Genomic DNA, 16,586 nt, shown 5'->3' on the forward strand with positions numbered 1-16,586 from the left:
GTCTCTACATGATCAGCAAGTCCAGTATCGGTCCAGATTACCCACTTCATGTACAAATGAACACTGTCACACAGCAGATACAATGTGAACATGAAAATTGCAATTTAGCTTTGGGTGTTGCAGCAAGGGGCAATGTAGGTATTTATCAGTGCCCCCATTTGCAATCAGTTATGTTTGCAAGTGAATGCCCGAAAGAAGTACACCTCCAGTCAGAACATGCTGAAAATCTTTGTCAACAGAAGGTAATACATTCTACAAACATGCAGGTTGCCCAGAAGCTTGTAGGCACTGCAGAACAAAGCAAAATACCTGTCGTCGTTTTATGGGAGCAGAAGCACTCTGTAAACAGCGTTTATTTCTCCGTGTATGATGGAACGAAGGAATACTGGGCTAAACTCGGTCGCGCTGTAGTCACATTCTTCAAGGACAAAGGACAGCTGAATTGCGTTTGCTGTAAAACCACCAAATCTTGCGTACACAAGACTCTTGTCAAATGGTATTTGGCACAGGAACACCCAGAGTTGCTGCACATTAGCTCCAAGGGAAGCGGTTACATCTGTAGTGAGAATGAAGGGGTATCAGTTGGACATTATCGTAGCGAGGAACCAACAACATCGGTCACCTTTGAAACCCGAACCTTACAAGATTCCGGAAGCAGCTTCTGTAAGACATACCCACCATCCGGACAAGGTGCACGTTTAATGGCCAATTATCTAATGTCCAGGAAGAAAATACCACCAGATTTTAAAGTTCCGGAAAATGCTCAATTAGGACATCTAGAAAACCTGTCGCCTATCGAAACACATTGTGTAATGTGTGCAGATGGAGGAGAACTTGACCAGTATCTGGTAACCAGAAAGGGGAAGATATACGATAAAGGTCATGTGTATACAGGTATGTATGGTGACCGTAAATACCTTACAACAATTTATGCAAACAAATGAAAATTACTTCCTTGCAAATGAGAGCCAATTTATGAATGTGGACTGTAATTTGTAATACGACAGGTGATATTGCTTGGGTGAGATGATGCGATATTACCTAGGACATATTGCTTCAATGAAACTGCATCATAATGCTTTCCAGACTATTGTGACGTCATAAGTTGTCACAACATAACTATCTAATGGCATAACTAATCTGTCTACCATCGAAACTGGGCAAGCTATGGCGATTTAAACTGTTATTGAACCGTGTTGATATAGTTGGCATAAAAAACACAAGGTTGCGATTGTCTGTATAGTGTATCATAATAGTATGATTTTGAATATGACTTTTCTCTACAATGTTTTAATTACATTATTTCATTGTCAGATGTAGCTGTTTTCATAAAGAAGTGCAAAGCGTGCGGTCACTTCTACAGGTACCAAGAGCACAGGGATGGTATACACAATTTTGACGACCACGTGTTCCTGTCAGTTCGCCTGTGCCACTGGTTCAGAGTTAACTTGAAGGTACATTATACCTAATTTAGTTAGTTTATGGACGACTCCCTTCTCCAAAACAACACTTTGCATATTTATGTGATCGTGATATCTGATTGTTGTATGGCGCATTGTTTGATATATGCACTTGATGTGGGCCGGTGACATTCGGACTTTAAACACTTTTGACTGTTAACTTAGGATTAGTTTAAAATATCGGCATAATGAATGTGATCAATTTCGCCTGCTTAATGGTTTCAGAATCATACAGCCGTAGGAAGGGCTGCCGATATCTTATCAGAAGATTCCGGCTTACATTTTCCCGGAGACAAAATGTTACAGGGATATCTGCACTTTGAGGCAATGTGCGATCACAAGTACAACTTTACCTGTGACATCTGTGGCCGTTTTCCATGTTGCCTGGTGACAGATGCAAATAGGAAATGTGCATTTCCATTAGCATGTAAGTCTATTTTATAACTTCCAGTGTCTAAGAAATGTATAAGCGCATTAACGATGTAGTTTCAAAATATAAAAATGGAAAGCAAAAATGTAAGGTCCATTATCTCATGGTTGGTCACAAACAATATCGCATAATGATGTTTCCTTATCCCTGTTCTCTCGTCTGTTATGGTAAACATGTATTGCTTACAGTGTCACAAGTACCAGGGACAGAAACAGCTACAGATGGAATCAACATGGATGTGTTTTGGAGCCAAACGGTGGAGGCGTCTATTTTACTTCGAGGTTTTGGAAAAGGTGCAAATCCTCATATTGTATTATAAATGACTCATCTTGTCTGTGTGTGTGTGTGTGAGAGAGAGAGAGAGAGAGAGAGAGAGAGAGAGAGAGAGAGAGAGAGAGAGAGAGAGAGAGAGAGAGAGAGAGAGAGAGAGAGGGGGGGGAACTAAAATTAAACTTACTGTAAGGATATTGTTTATATACACTATAATGTATTTATCATTTCATTCCCTGGCAGAAGCAGCCAACGTCGGGCGTGTTACACCTAGTTATGACAACTGGGCTCCTTTCATTGGATTAGCCAGAAAAGATGAAAATGCTTTCAACACTGAAGCTGAAAAATTACGATCTCTCAGAACCCATCTTCAAGATACAGATTTTGATACAGGGGATAAGGAACTGACTGAAGATTTCCTGATCCAAATGTTATGTGAAAAGAAGGTAAATATGACATAATCGAAAGGCCTTATTGATATCAACTAGGCACATTTGTATAATTCTTGCAATCTTGATATGCGTAGGTAGTAATATTACAAATTGAGATATGATATGATATGATATGATAAGCATAGTCACTCATGTTTTCGACATTTTCTATATCATATCATGTAGGTTCTGGATGTACGGCACTGGTGTACAAAGATGGAAGTAGACGCCAAAGGGACCAAATTAGAGATGATCAACAGCTTGAAGGAAAAGTTGAAAAGCAAATCAACCTTCAACAAGTTATTTTCAAGCATATGGGGCCATTCTGGTAATTATGCCTACTATTGCATTTAAAATGATGAATAAAACATATTATTAATATAAACATGCAATTTAGGGTATTGTTCAATGTATGTGTACGCTGTGTGTGTTCCCACATTCAAGTGCCAGACCAAATGATGCAAAATAACTACTTACTTTGTAACACAGTGGCTTTTGATTGGTAATATTATTTTCGTTAAATGTCTTCAAGATAAGCCATCCCCAGCCCCCTCTGCATAAGAACCAGCACTGAGTCTGTTAATGGAATGTCATTTTGTAACTTGAAACTCCACAATCTCTGCTCGGATCCGAGCACATTCTGACTACTGGAGGATATAGTATACTATTAAAAGCAAGGTTAAACCAAATGTGTCCCATCACTATGTTAATGTTCATTCAGGTGGATGGGTATCAGCGTCCTGCCCCCATAGAATAGTGTACGCGTTCAAAGCTATTCTGAGGCCTGAAAGTGTCAGAGACCATGTCGACATAATTCTATCTATGTCAAGACAACCGCCAGTCATCATTAGTGACGTAGCCCCAATGATGTCACGCCATGGTAACAAGCGGCGGAAGAACATGTTCTCGCCCAACGAAGGACGCTTGGGTGAAGCGACTGCAGACAACATAAAAAAAGCTAAGGAGGGGGTATTTTCAAAGAGTATACCTTGCATGAAGGAATGGGTGACAGTAGCACCAGTCTCCGACAATGATTTGCCAACCTCAAATGAAACGTTCTGTTTGCTGGATAGGTTTCATGAAGGGAATACAAAATCAGATGAGGAACTCCTAAGGCGTATAACGTTTGTTCCCGAAATGAAGGGCTCAATAAATTCACAAGTTGAAGAGCAGCTGCACAGGGAAATGAACCGGAACAACTACTTTCTAGATTCGATGTCGCCGGGTAACTACATGTTTGTCCTGCGATTGCTTCTACATTTTCACAATGAACATACAAACAGGAAAATGACAGAAGCAATCAAAGGAAAACTGAACACAGACATTTCGTATGGTGAAATACGTCATGACAAGTTTGGCCGCCTGCATCTTTCAGGTAAGAACTTATAAGTGGCATTCTATGACATGATCATATATGACGTTTATTGGGAAGCGAGTGAGTGAGTATGGTTTTACGCCGCTTTCATCAATATTCCAGCAATATTGCGGCGAGGGACACCAGAAATAGGCTTCACATGTGGGAATCGAACCCGGGTCTTCAGCGTGACCAGCAAGCGTTTTAACCACTAGGGTACTCCACCGTCCATATGAAGAAATTGAATACAATATAATAGGTTGACAATATTTTGACGATATACGCCAATCAGCACGCACAAGCGTCGTATTTCATTTCCAAAGTGACATTTTACCTTCCAGATTTGGACAATGCAGCAGAAAAAGAAGGTAAATTGATACAATTTATTTCTAACATGTTGACATACATGTACCTAAACATGCAGCATGATTTAAGATCCATTACGTGCCATGTCTAATTATAAGTTAGATGACAAGAAATAATAAAGGCTCTTGTTGTATTTTATTTGAACTTTTACAATGGTATGTTAAACTTTATCTGTTGTTTTTCAGTGATCCATTCATATAATTTTCAAGGCTATTGTTCCTTTTACAACCAATGGAATCTGCTTCGTCGGATAATCGAGATAATCGTTCTGGTGTTGACCTTTCATATTTACAGAGAAAACAGACCTTTGGACGAGGACTGAAGACGCACAGAAGCACAAGAAAATATCGCTCAAATGTAAGTAACATTTATGTATCTGTTGGGCAGTGTGGTACCCTAGAGGTCGGTGTTCTTCCCGATGGTCAATGTCCGATTTCACACGTGGGAAATGCATGAAGCAAATGTCTTATGTCCCTGTATGGGATATTGCTAGAATAGTGCTAACAGCGGCATCAAATATTAGTCATTTCACTGATGAATCTGTTGACCTGCATGTATTTTTTAACACATTAATATAATGTTTTAATGTGAAGTTCACATGTCATGAAGTCACATATCATGTCAAGAGGCCGGTCACATGACCACGAAACTGACGTTTATAAGCGTATGAACAACACACATTGAAATTTAGATGCATGTCTTCATGAGACTGTATTTCAGAAATTGTCGTAAACAATGGCGGACTTCTTCCACATCCCCATGGGAAACTCCTGGGAATTCTCTATCACGAAGAATTGAGAAGTGTCAGTATTGATCATTTGGGCATTTTCATCTTGAACTTAGGGTTTCTGCATACAAGTGTTTGACTGTATGGCAGTGATGGAATATCCTCGTTACGACTCATCCTAGTGAACATAATATTTAAAGATATGCACACACAGACTATAGACTCGATCCGTGCCTAGATTGATACATGTGCACACACACACACACGCACGCACACACACACACACACACACACACACACACACACACACACACACACACACACACACACACACACACACGCACGCACATATATATATATATATATATATACACACACACACATATTGCCTACTTTTTATTGTACTTTTGTATGATACAGATCACAAAGTTACCTTGAAACAACTGCAAGAAGCACTGCAGAAGGCTAGTCCATCAAACGTGACAACGTTTTGCCAAGGGACATCAGAACGACTTCTGGCCTCGGTAACCGAACACGGGCTGCGTTTTAGAGGGAGAACTCCCGGAGATGGCAACTGTTTTTTCCACGCAGTTGTAGATCAGCTTCAACGCCTCGATGCCAGATCAGTGTTTGACCACAGGGGACTAAGGATGGCAGTAGTTGACAGCCTACGGAGGTATCCTTATGTAAGTGCACACCGGACCATATATTTGTGCATATGTTACGTGTTATTGGTCTGGTGAGGGTACTGGGGTTGCCCTTCGGGTGCAGATACACTCGATAAGTGAATACAGATGATACAGGATGTCTGCGCACATCATTCAAATTCATAACACAGGTATTCAGTGGGGTTCAGGTGGAGGTACGAAATTTCGCTGGACAAGGCAGTTCCACGACTGGCATAAAACATGCCGACTAAAGTGGAGGATAAGGTCAGTTCTATAGCTGTGTACATGGTCGGTATTTTCTAACATGGTTAATGGACGTAACTCTGCACAGCGAATAGATGACAGCTCCTTGTTCCTCGCCCCATTCAACCTCACCTCGCTATGATAAGAGTTTAAGGCGCATGTAGGTGTTTAATTTCAGAGAGTGATCGTGGTTTTAGCCGGTCAATGGAACCGTTGATGACCTCAGAAATTAGATCCATAGATGGTACTCATGTGGGAAATGTAACAATGGCTTGCGGCGTGACAAGCAAACGTTTCAGCCACAATACTACGCCCACACCCCAAGTGTGCCTAAAATTGATATATGATGAATTACTAATTAAAATTCTACCAAACCTGCTTGTGTAACGTCAATTATATATACATGTTTTCTATAGGAAGGAGGCACACACCTATCCAATTTTGTCGATGTGCAACGGCACAAAACCTGGAACCTTTACTTGGAGGCCATGTCTACACCGGGTGAATACGTTGATCACCTTGTAGTACAGAGAACATCGCAGTTTCTCAAAAAGGACATTGCCGTTTTCACAAGTTCCGAAGATGGAACCGCGTCCGACAGCAATGTTGTAATGATATGTGGTGGACCAGGAGCGGCTATTATGTTAGGTCACTATCATGAAGCACATTATCAAAGTCTAGATTTCCAACGTGCTGGTAAGTATTCTATATTCAATATTTTCATTCATACGGGTTTCATGTATAAGTAACTAAAAGATCAAATATGAAATAAGTACCCACTTTTGCCACACATTTGCTTTCACCAACAGTTCTTCTATATCAATTCTTCTAATTCAAGAACCTGGGCCAGTGGTTGGCATAATAAGTGTTATCATCCGATACATTTTAGTCGTCTCTTAAGACAAGCGCTGGCGACTTATTCTAAATAAATACAAAGTATAGAATCTAATACAACCGCATACAACGCGGAATATTTCCTTTAACTATCACCACTATTGAGCCTTTTACGCCCAGTGGAATCTGTTTCGTCAGATTATCGAGACTGGTTAATCGCTGTCGTTGACGTGTTACATTTAAGAATTAACTTCAATATATATCTTTTGCTTTTATGTTGGTATAAAGGTAAAAACCGGTTTGCACACTGTGTACATAAGCATAAATAAGTACGTCAACGATAGTAACTTCACAGACTGTTCATTAAACACACAACTGTAGCCAACATTTCGAGCTAAAACAGCGCACACACTTCATAAGCCAATCATAACACAGTTGTTCGTTAGTGACCTAAATATTTTTCGGTAATTGTTTCCGCCTAAAATTCCTTGGTTAGTCAATGAAATGCCATGGAATCACTTGCAATGTATATAAGTACAAGTAATAAAAAAAGTATACATGACGTATATGTCATTTTAGCAAGCTGTTGCCGAAACAATCCGTCATTGTTATTTTAGGACAAGTGGAATGTTCCACCGCGCAAGCAGATTCATCACCATTGCCGGCGGAGGATGTGGTGAGTGTGATGAAACATATTGATATTTTCGTCTTTACAAATATGCTTACGATACAGGACGAACTGCCTTAAGGTAGAGAGTCATGTAATAATGTTAATTATTACAGGGCGGTTTAACTTTAACTGTTACTTGTAACCTATAACTAAGTACACTTACAATATTTAAAGGAAATATAAACTTGGCGGATACAATGATATCTTTGATATATAGATATAATTTGTTGTATGTTTTTCAGTTTCAAGATATCTGTAATGATGACAGAAGATTGGACGAAATAGTAGTGACGATAGGTCCCTACCGAATATCAAAATTGGATATTCTGACAATAGCACCAATACTTCCGAAAGAAACAGAAGACCAGCTGAGAGTGAAAATTTACAAAGAGACCAGATGGACTGTGGGCTGGTTAAATGATCAGGTATGTGTACACCACTGTATACACATGAAGTACATTTATTAAACGGTGATAAAGTGGAACAATAACGTTAATAATATTATGTTTCTTTGCAGATAATAAACGTCTTCTTGTATGTGCTGTGTCAAAGGTGGGGGGTAAGTGACAGGATATTCAACATACCGTGATATATACATATGATATGTACAAAATGATATGTAGATATGTTTACAAGATGCCATGTCATTCATTAATAGATTAATCAACTTTGTTACAAATTGTGATAATGTGTGCAAATACCAAAACAATATTCGTCCTTGAATATATCACTTGCTATTTTAGAATATGTTATTTGTTTCGGGGTAAGCAGAGAAACGCAGCTTTATCAAGCCAAGTTATAGAGGGATGGCAACATTTCAAGTCCAAAAGGAGACGCCGGGCGCCACTTGTTCAAAAGGTCAGAATTGCTTTTTAGAAATATCTGCAGTTACAATTTTAAACTGAAGACAAAATATGCCAAGGGAATATATAGTTTTTTTTATTCGCCCGTAAAGAGATCACCCGTTTAATAAACATACAGCTGTATAACACGTTGTATAATACCAAAGCGCGTGCTTATATACTGCGGGAACAAGTTTCAGTAACAAATATTGAAAACGCCCAACATCCCTGGGCTTATTCAACGACATTGCGTGTAGTGACGATAGATCACTGAGAGGGTGTGCACACGCAATGACCCTCTCAACCCTGATGCTATGCTGACGTCACATGACATTGTTTCGTGGTTGGATCTTGTAACAATATTCTACATATTACGTCAGAGGGTATTGTGACGTGTTGTAATCTTTTTGATGCAGCATCCTGTTCCACAAGTCGATAGTAGAGCAACGACAGACGTAAGTTTATGTTACTATAAGGGTAAATCTATTTTTCAGTGCATTATCATTTGCAGAAGCCCGAGATCTTCCATTAAGACCGAGGGTTTCTGCAAATGATAATGCCCTGAAAAATAGCGTTACCGTTATAATAGCTAAAAAGGATGGAATTTGTTATCAAATAAAAAGATTCAACGATATCGGTTTTGAAACATTTACTGCAATCAACACGAATGTCACTGACCCGCTTTTACAAATATGGAAACGCCATAGAACAAACCAGATGACGTCACTATTGAACATGACGTCACCTATCCCTATCCTAACAAATAGTCAAAACCCAAGTATGACATCATCTGGTTTGTTCTATGACATTTCCATATTTGTAAAAGTGGGTCAGTAACATATTTAGAAAAGTTATAAACGGCAAGTAATAAATAAATTACTAAGCTCGCTCCTGTTTAATAACATTTTTATGAAACTCGTGAATAGTTTCTTGTATCGGACTCCCTTTCGATCGTGAGATACCAGAACTATTCACTCGTTTCATACGATAAGTATTACAAAGGAGCTCGTTTAGTATTCTCTATTTGTCATAAAGTGGGAATGGGTAAAGAGAAGAATATTTCGAAGATGACGTTGAGGAGAAGATATCATTCACTGTCGGTTGGTGAATAAGAATCGCCTAGCCTTGCAAGGCTTGTCATTATTGAGAAAAGAAAATTAAATCTTCAAGAAAAAGCGTTTTCTGAAATTGACAGTATCATAAGTGAGATAAGATGCACTGGAAGAGTTTCTGAACCGCCGAAAGACGCCGACATATTGAGGAAATGAATTGAATGAATTGAATAAAGTTGATGAAGACAAACATTCCCTTAATGTAGCAACAGGTAACTGGATACATATCAAGTCTAATCGTTGCACATATATGAAACCTTAAGACGGGATATTATGTTGTTTGTTGTTGTAATGCCACAATAAACAATAGTCTAGGTATATGGCGACGTTTTAATCATGTACATGCTACTGTTGGAACTACTTCTAGATTAACAATATAATATGAGGTACGGTATGAAACAAAAGGTATGTTTTCAAGATGGATGCATGTTGTTATACTGTCTTCAGTTGTCAGATATATATGGGCAGTGAATGTCATAAGAAACGTTTTAATAGAAGATAGATGCAGTTCTTTTGATGGTTGATGTTTTAACATAATGACATGGAAACGAACTATGTACATGAGATGAACATAGATATAATTTACCAGTGATATTTTATTCAATGAAATATTTTATGGCTAACTGAAAATTGCCACAACACAACAACATAGGCTACTGTGAAAGACTCGCTACACTAATAAAGAAAACAAAATTTAATGTCCTCAATAATATATGTGAACAACCGATTGCCTGTTAATACATATGATACCAGAGATGTTCAAGGGACGACATGAGATACCGTTTGTAGGCTGAGATTAAGTACACAATGCCGTGAGACAGCACAACCTTAGTCCTGTACTGTAGATTGTAGGTATTTGAGTATTGTTCCGAATGTAAAGGACCATGTTCGTTGTATTTCAGGAAAAACTCTCGGAAGCAGAGAAAGTGTTTATACCGATTCACAGACATGGAAGCCATTGGACATTGCTGGTAAGTTGTATTTCCTAGGTATTTGAGACAGAAATTGACCACACATGAATGGTGCCTATCGTATGTGTGTAGTTGTGTGACTCACGTCGAAGTGTGTGGGCGTGTGTTGGATTTCAATCGTGTGACTGAATTTCGGGTCGATCACTTGATCCTCAGATTTGTGTACAGGCCCACGTCGGATGGCAACAAATACATACGTTTTTGTGCAAATTGTGTGAATGGCAGTTGCTTCCATTTGGGGAGACATGCTTACCCCTTTCGTAAAAACCTGGCGTCGTCTTTGATTTTCAGTTTACCTTTATGTGAAGGTCACATATAGACGTACAACAGTTACTGTCACTCCTTATTTCTGACGCAGGTGTTGGATGTACAAGCCAAACGAATGCGCTTCTATGACCCCTTGAACCGGAGATTAGACGAAGAAGTGGTCAACACAACAAGGTAGGGTTGCTGAATAAGTAAATGCCCTATATGGCCACATCTATATTAATAAATGAAGTAGTTTTATAGCCTTACAAGTACATGGCTGCTTACGTTATTACTATGAACTGCTGCGTTGCCTGTCGGTCCAAACTCATTGCATTTGCACTTTTCTTCAAAGGGAGTACATGGAATACAGACTTCAGAATGTACCAGATGATGCAATTGACCTATCAAACTTCAACGTAGAGGTCAGTCATGAGTACACCACACAGACGGATGCTACAAGCTGTGGTGTTTGCATATGCATAGTGAGTACAGCAAGGTCTTAGAAAGAGTTGTTCAAAACTGAATAATAACGATTAAATATTATCTCGCCACTGATTACACTTTGACTTATTCACGGTTACTATGAAGAAAATATTTTTTTTAAATTTATGTAAATTCAAGAATACCTGGAATAGTGAGTGATTTAATGGTCACATTGAATATGATTTCGTGTTTCAGTATGCGTGGAACGAATGCAGCAAGGACAAGAAGGTACGACCGTTTTTTTGGTGTATTGAAGTTCTAATGTATAGCAGTTATATTACAGACGATATGTATCAATGATTATTTTTAAAATAAAAACATGACATATTTTGCAGTGTGACCCGAGCAGTTGCCGTTCTTTCATAGCCAAAGAAATTTTGAATGCAGTGAAGGATGTGGAACCAAAGGTACTTTATTTGTGCACTGTGAATAATTGTGACAGTAATGGGCATATACGCTACTGTTTATTGTTCGTAAGCTAACCAAAGGTATGTGTCACAAATATATCCCCGTATTTCGAATATTCAATAAGTAATTCACATGCAATTCTATTCTACTTATAAAATATGTGCTACTTGGAACATCGTTCCATTTCAGAATACAACAAAGGAAATACGAAGCAAATACGGACTGCGGGAGCAAGTTCCAGTGGTAAAACATAATGAGGTTTCACTGATACATCTAGATGGTCGATTCCATTTCATGTAGTACTGAAAATACATTTAGTATACATGCGACCCGTGAAGATCCGGGTAGAATAGGTCTTCAGCAACCCATGCTTGCCGTAAAAGGCGACTATGCTTGTCGTAAAAGGCGACTAACGGGATTTGGGGGTCAAGCTCCCTGACTTGGTTGATGCATGTCATCCATCCCAATTGCGTGGATCGATGCTCATGATATTAATCACTGGATTGTCTGGTCCAGTGGTCCAGACTCGATTATTTACAGACAGCCGTCATATAACTGGAATATTGCTGAATGCGGCGTTAAACAACAAACCAACCAACCAACTAGTACACATGCATGTGTTATGCACATAATGCATTAAGTACCCATGACAACAAACTGTTATGATTCATACCTAAAATACACCCGTGAAGATCCGGGTCAGAAAAGGGTCTTCAACAACCCATGCTTTTCGGAAAAACGGGGTCTGTGCTTGCCGACTTTTATTCAGTGAATTTATCTCCATAAGTTTGCATGGAAGTGATGCGACCCTATATACATGTTGTATTCACGTGCACTTTCTGGTTTCATAAGGTAATATAGAATTGACGTAATTTAATTCGTACTATAATTCATTAAACATAATAACTAGTAATAATGGTACACTGTTTCAAAATTTCATATAAAATTTATTCGCTCCTGAAATTCTGTTACTACACTCAGGACACAAATACATTTCTATATGTTTCTGAATCAGAAGAGATTTTCGGATTCGTGGTGTGCTGACCAACCTCTGCCATTGAAACGAATACGAAGACCTGAATATGCGGCAATGAAGATCCAAACACAGGTACAGAAAGTAAAATCTGATTCATGAAATAACTGAATGTTCTGTTCTTGCTCCATCACAAGAAAACTTACGAGAGTGTTGTACAGCTCGTATCTTAGGTTGATAAATAGTATACATTTGTTAAAAATTGGTTTGTGAATGACCATAGAATTGTTTGTATTTCATTTAGAAACCGAATCCTGAGGTGCAGCTTAAAAGGTATGATACTTTTGACAATAATATATGAAAACATTTTAATAATCATAATAAATCTTTGCTTGAAACATGATACGATTAAGACGATATCATAAGTTTGTGAATAATAAATTTCTATACTTGTGTCGCTTGATACACATCGACTAGTCACATAAGTTTGCAGGCAGTTATCATACAGCAATTAAAATATATTGGAGAAAGAATAATTACTTATTGCATTTACTGTTGCGAAAGAGGGAATACAAGAGATAATTATTAATTTACTACATATTATTGCAGCACAAAATGTGTCGAAAAGACGACAGTGACAAGAAAAGCCATGCGTGAGTATTTGTTTAGAAACCAACCTCATATAAGAATTAAGACACACATGCACGCACGCACGCACACGCACGCACACACATGCACACACAGACAAACATACAGAGAGAAAAAGATGCCCATGGTATAAACTCAAAGTATGAATATGTTTGTTTAATACAAATAGCGGTTCCTGCAGTAGACATGAAGGAATATGGTGACCAACAAGTGAACATACTTGCTGATGATCTCGAGGAGCTGAGGACTGTGGAACGATCAGAATTCCGAAATGTGGTATGAACATTCATATATATTGACCTACAGTTTCAGTTGTAAATATTATATTGGCATAACAACTTGTGAGTTTCAATATAGATAGATAGATAGATAGATAGATAGATAGATAGATAGATAGATAGATAGATAGTGTTAATTTCCAATCTCTAGACTGTAGTAAATGTGTCACGAATAACAATATGAAAACGTATTTTTGATGACGTTTTTATTCCATTGGATTTGTAACTATATAAATATGTTTCTGTGTACACTTGATGAACGGTATAACTAGGAATGTTTTGTTCCTTTAGTTGGAAAAGATAATTGATGAAGATGTACCCAGGCTGTACCGGTACCCAACAAATGATACAGAAGAAGTACCTGAAGAGTTCAGGAGACATGTGCTTTATTTTCAACGAAAGAAGCTGGAGAGGAGCAGGGCCATGTCCCACCTCAATGCTGTTGTAAATATTACTCTAATTTGACTTCACGAATGTTGAAAACGCCTATTAATTTGCCAGTGTTTGGAAATACTGATAACCATCTCAACACAGAAATACTGAGTTACATATTAAATTTGCTTACAGATATGTTCATACTACAGTGACATTTGTCTAACCGGCCTCTGTCTAAAGCGGATATGCCCATATATGAAGATATTTTCGATCCAAACTTTTACACGTAAATTTATACTGAGAGTACATGACATGACTTAATGATAGAATGACTGCTTTCAGGGATATGCCATACTGATGCAGTCCATGGAGACACATTTGGTGACGAGGACAAGAGGTCCAAGGTAAGTATAGGATAAAATAAACTTAAGGAACATATTTAATTTTCCATCAAGAAGCTTCTGTTTGTTTGTCATCACTATAAAAGAATCAAGCGCGTATTAAGAACGAATAAGCTTTGTTTCCACAACTGACCGATAGTTTTACGCTATACACTACCAACAAATATACAGAAATGATGTAGTGATTTATTTAATTTGCATTTTCAGACTTTATGACATCACAAAAAGAAATCTGATACTACCCGATGTTGTACTACAATTTGGACGTCCAAGGTATGTGACTGATGATTGTAAGTTGTAATACATAGTTCTGTCCTAATGGTTGTACGGGTGACAGAAACATGAGGCTTCAGCCATCACAAAAATTGCTGTCACTCGATTCATATATTTTTCAGGAACGACTATTTCCTCAAAGTGGTGGAAGATTTCATTTTCTACCATGCCAGAAAGCATTTCGAAACAAGGCACACAGGTATGTAATTCTTGAGTGGGTGAGTGAGTGAGTGAGTGTGATGTTCGTGGATATGAGTATACCAATAATAAATGAAAGGATTTGTCAGCATATTAAAGAGGAGAGAAAATGCCGAGGTCATGCAGGTCGAAGTCATGTAGGTCGAAGTCATGTAATCCTTAAATGACTGTCACTTCGTTGAAACCATTTTGTGTAAATATACTACTTTTGCATTTTCAACATGTATACTCGAACCGTGTTTTGTCGAATGTACCGATATGTCGAACCTTGTCTGTGGTCGCGACCGCCTATACAAATACATATAAATTTACCCGCATCTGTCTAATTAGACACGATATAACATATCGTTATCTCGAAATTTGACTTAAATATTTAATGCTTGCCACGTTAACAGTTTTGAGAAGCGCAAATAAACATCTCGCATAGTTGTGAGCAATTCTCCTACATACATGCATGTATAGGCCTATTTGTAGTATATTTCTTCTCACATCTAACAACGCTGTAAATGGATTTTGAACCAATTGTTCATACACGTATGTAGTTACAATTTTGTCCAGTTGTCATGTATGTAACTTTTAGTACGTTATTTTTTTTCAGATTCATGACAGATTGGATATGCGCTTATTTAAGAGAAAGCGTTATGAGTACATAAGAGTATATCTATTACAAAAAATGAGGACCGGGTTGATATAAGAGTGAGTGAAAGGTTGATACTGGAGTGAATGAGTGAGTGACATTAAGAAGATATGTTGTTTGAATATTGAATATTTGATGTTTGTGCTTAGTGGAAGGCCATAGAAAACTTGTTTAATAGAAATTAGCGTAAAGCAATTGACAAATTATCCACTTATTACAAGGCTGGATAAGTGAAAGAGAGCTAAATATTCCAATGAACAAATACGCGAAATTGCAGCAAATTAAGAACATGTAGTGTGCAATTCATGGGACTAAATTAAATATAAAAGTCGTGTATGAACCCTATTTACTACTAGATTGTAATCAATACATTATAAATATGGGAACACTGCCCACTTCCTGGAATGTACAAGCAAAACAACCGAAACTAAACAACACATTAAAACACAAATGTTATTTCAGAAAGTGGTCATATGTAACAAGTGTCATATTTGGGACAACACTTTCTTAGTAAAGTACAAATTCTCGCACTTTGTTTGGTTGAGTCCCTATCTAATTACCCACTCAGCCACCGAGGCTTACGCAAAAATGGAAGTACGACAACTGGTAGTCTAGATCACGTACTTTGTGTACCGTTCTGACAAGTGTAAATTGGCACAGCTCCCATGGCCGAAAGCTATGAACTTTACTAAGAGGTGTCATCCAAAATATAACATTTGTTACATATGACCACTTTCTAAAATGACATTTGTGTGTTCATAAACTTAGCACTTTTTTCTCCAAAATTACTATAAAGAATAAGAAGGCCTCACTGCACACTTTGGATAGCAGAAATACCAACCTGAATATAAATACAATACAAAGAACTATATATTGCACCTTACGGTTTATTAAGCAGCAGCAGCTGTGACAAGTTTATAACAATGTCATTCAAAGAATAGAACTTACACAAAAGGCATCCGGTGAGTTATCATTGTTGGGGACAAGAGATCTACTCACGCACCCAGTGGCAAACTGGGCATCATTGAGCTGAGTACTCAAGCAGTCCAGACAGACACAACCCATGCACTGTGTCAAAGGCCGACAAACTTATTCTCAGATCTGACGTTTACAGAACACCCCTAATACATGAATCACTTCACTTAAAGTCAAAGGCTCTTCACTTAGTTTACTCTTTTCCATATTTTCAATTTTGTAGATATATGTTTGTACATCTAGTCTAATACCACCATTAGCCATCAAATGTATATAAAGTTCAGTTCAGTGTCGTCTGAAGGAACTTCCA

At 38.0% G+C, this 16,586-nt stretch overlaps 1 protein-coding gene across 1 annotated transcript; it reads left to right on the plus strand.

Moving 5' to 3' along the window:
* The first annotated feature begins 260 nt into the window (after window positions 1-260).
* LOC124123074 lies at window positions 261-15,963 on the plus strand. Its single transcript, XM_048395436.1, has 29 exons — window positions 261-848; window positions 1,686-1,887; window positions 2,079-2,183; window positions 2,404-2,606; window positions 2,778-2,919; window positions 3,313-3,966; window positions 4,287-4,313; window positions 4,606-4,668; window positions 5,459-5,724; window positions 6,366-6,645; window positions 7,401-7,459; window positions 7,696-7,878; window positions 7,971-8,012; window positions 8,225-8,311; window positions 10,310-10,378; window positions 10,737-10,819; window positions 10,980-11,109; window positions 11,306-11,338; window positions 11,446-11,517; window positions 11,708-11,761; window positions 12,534-12,626; window positions 12,796-12,824; window positions 13,101-13,144; window positions 13,309-13,415; window positions 13,709-13,861; window positions 14,135-14,196; window positions 14,401-14,466; window positions 14,589-14,665; window positions 15,263-15,963. The coding sequence occupies exons 1-29, from the start codon at window positions 261-263 to the stop codon at window positions 15,268-15,270; spliced, it is 3,981 nt and encodes a 1,326-aa protein (XP_048251393.1). The 3' UTR covers window positions 15,271-15,963.
* Window positions 15,964-16,586: the final 623 nt, after the last annotated feature.

Source organism: Haliotis rufescens, unplaced genomic scaffold (assembly GCF_023055435.1).
Source record: "Haliotis rufescens isolate VD_foot unplaced genomic scaffold, xgHalRufe1.0.p SCAF_14, whole genome shotgun sequence".
NCBI classification, from domain to species: domain Eukaryota; kingdom Metazoa; phylum Mollusca; class Gastropoda; order Lepetellida; family Haliotidae; genus Haliotis; species Haliotis rufescens.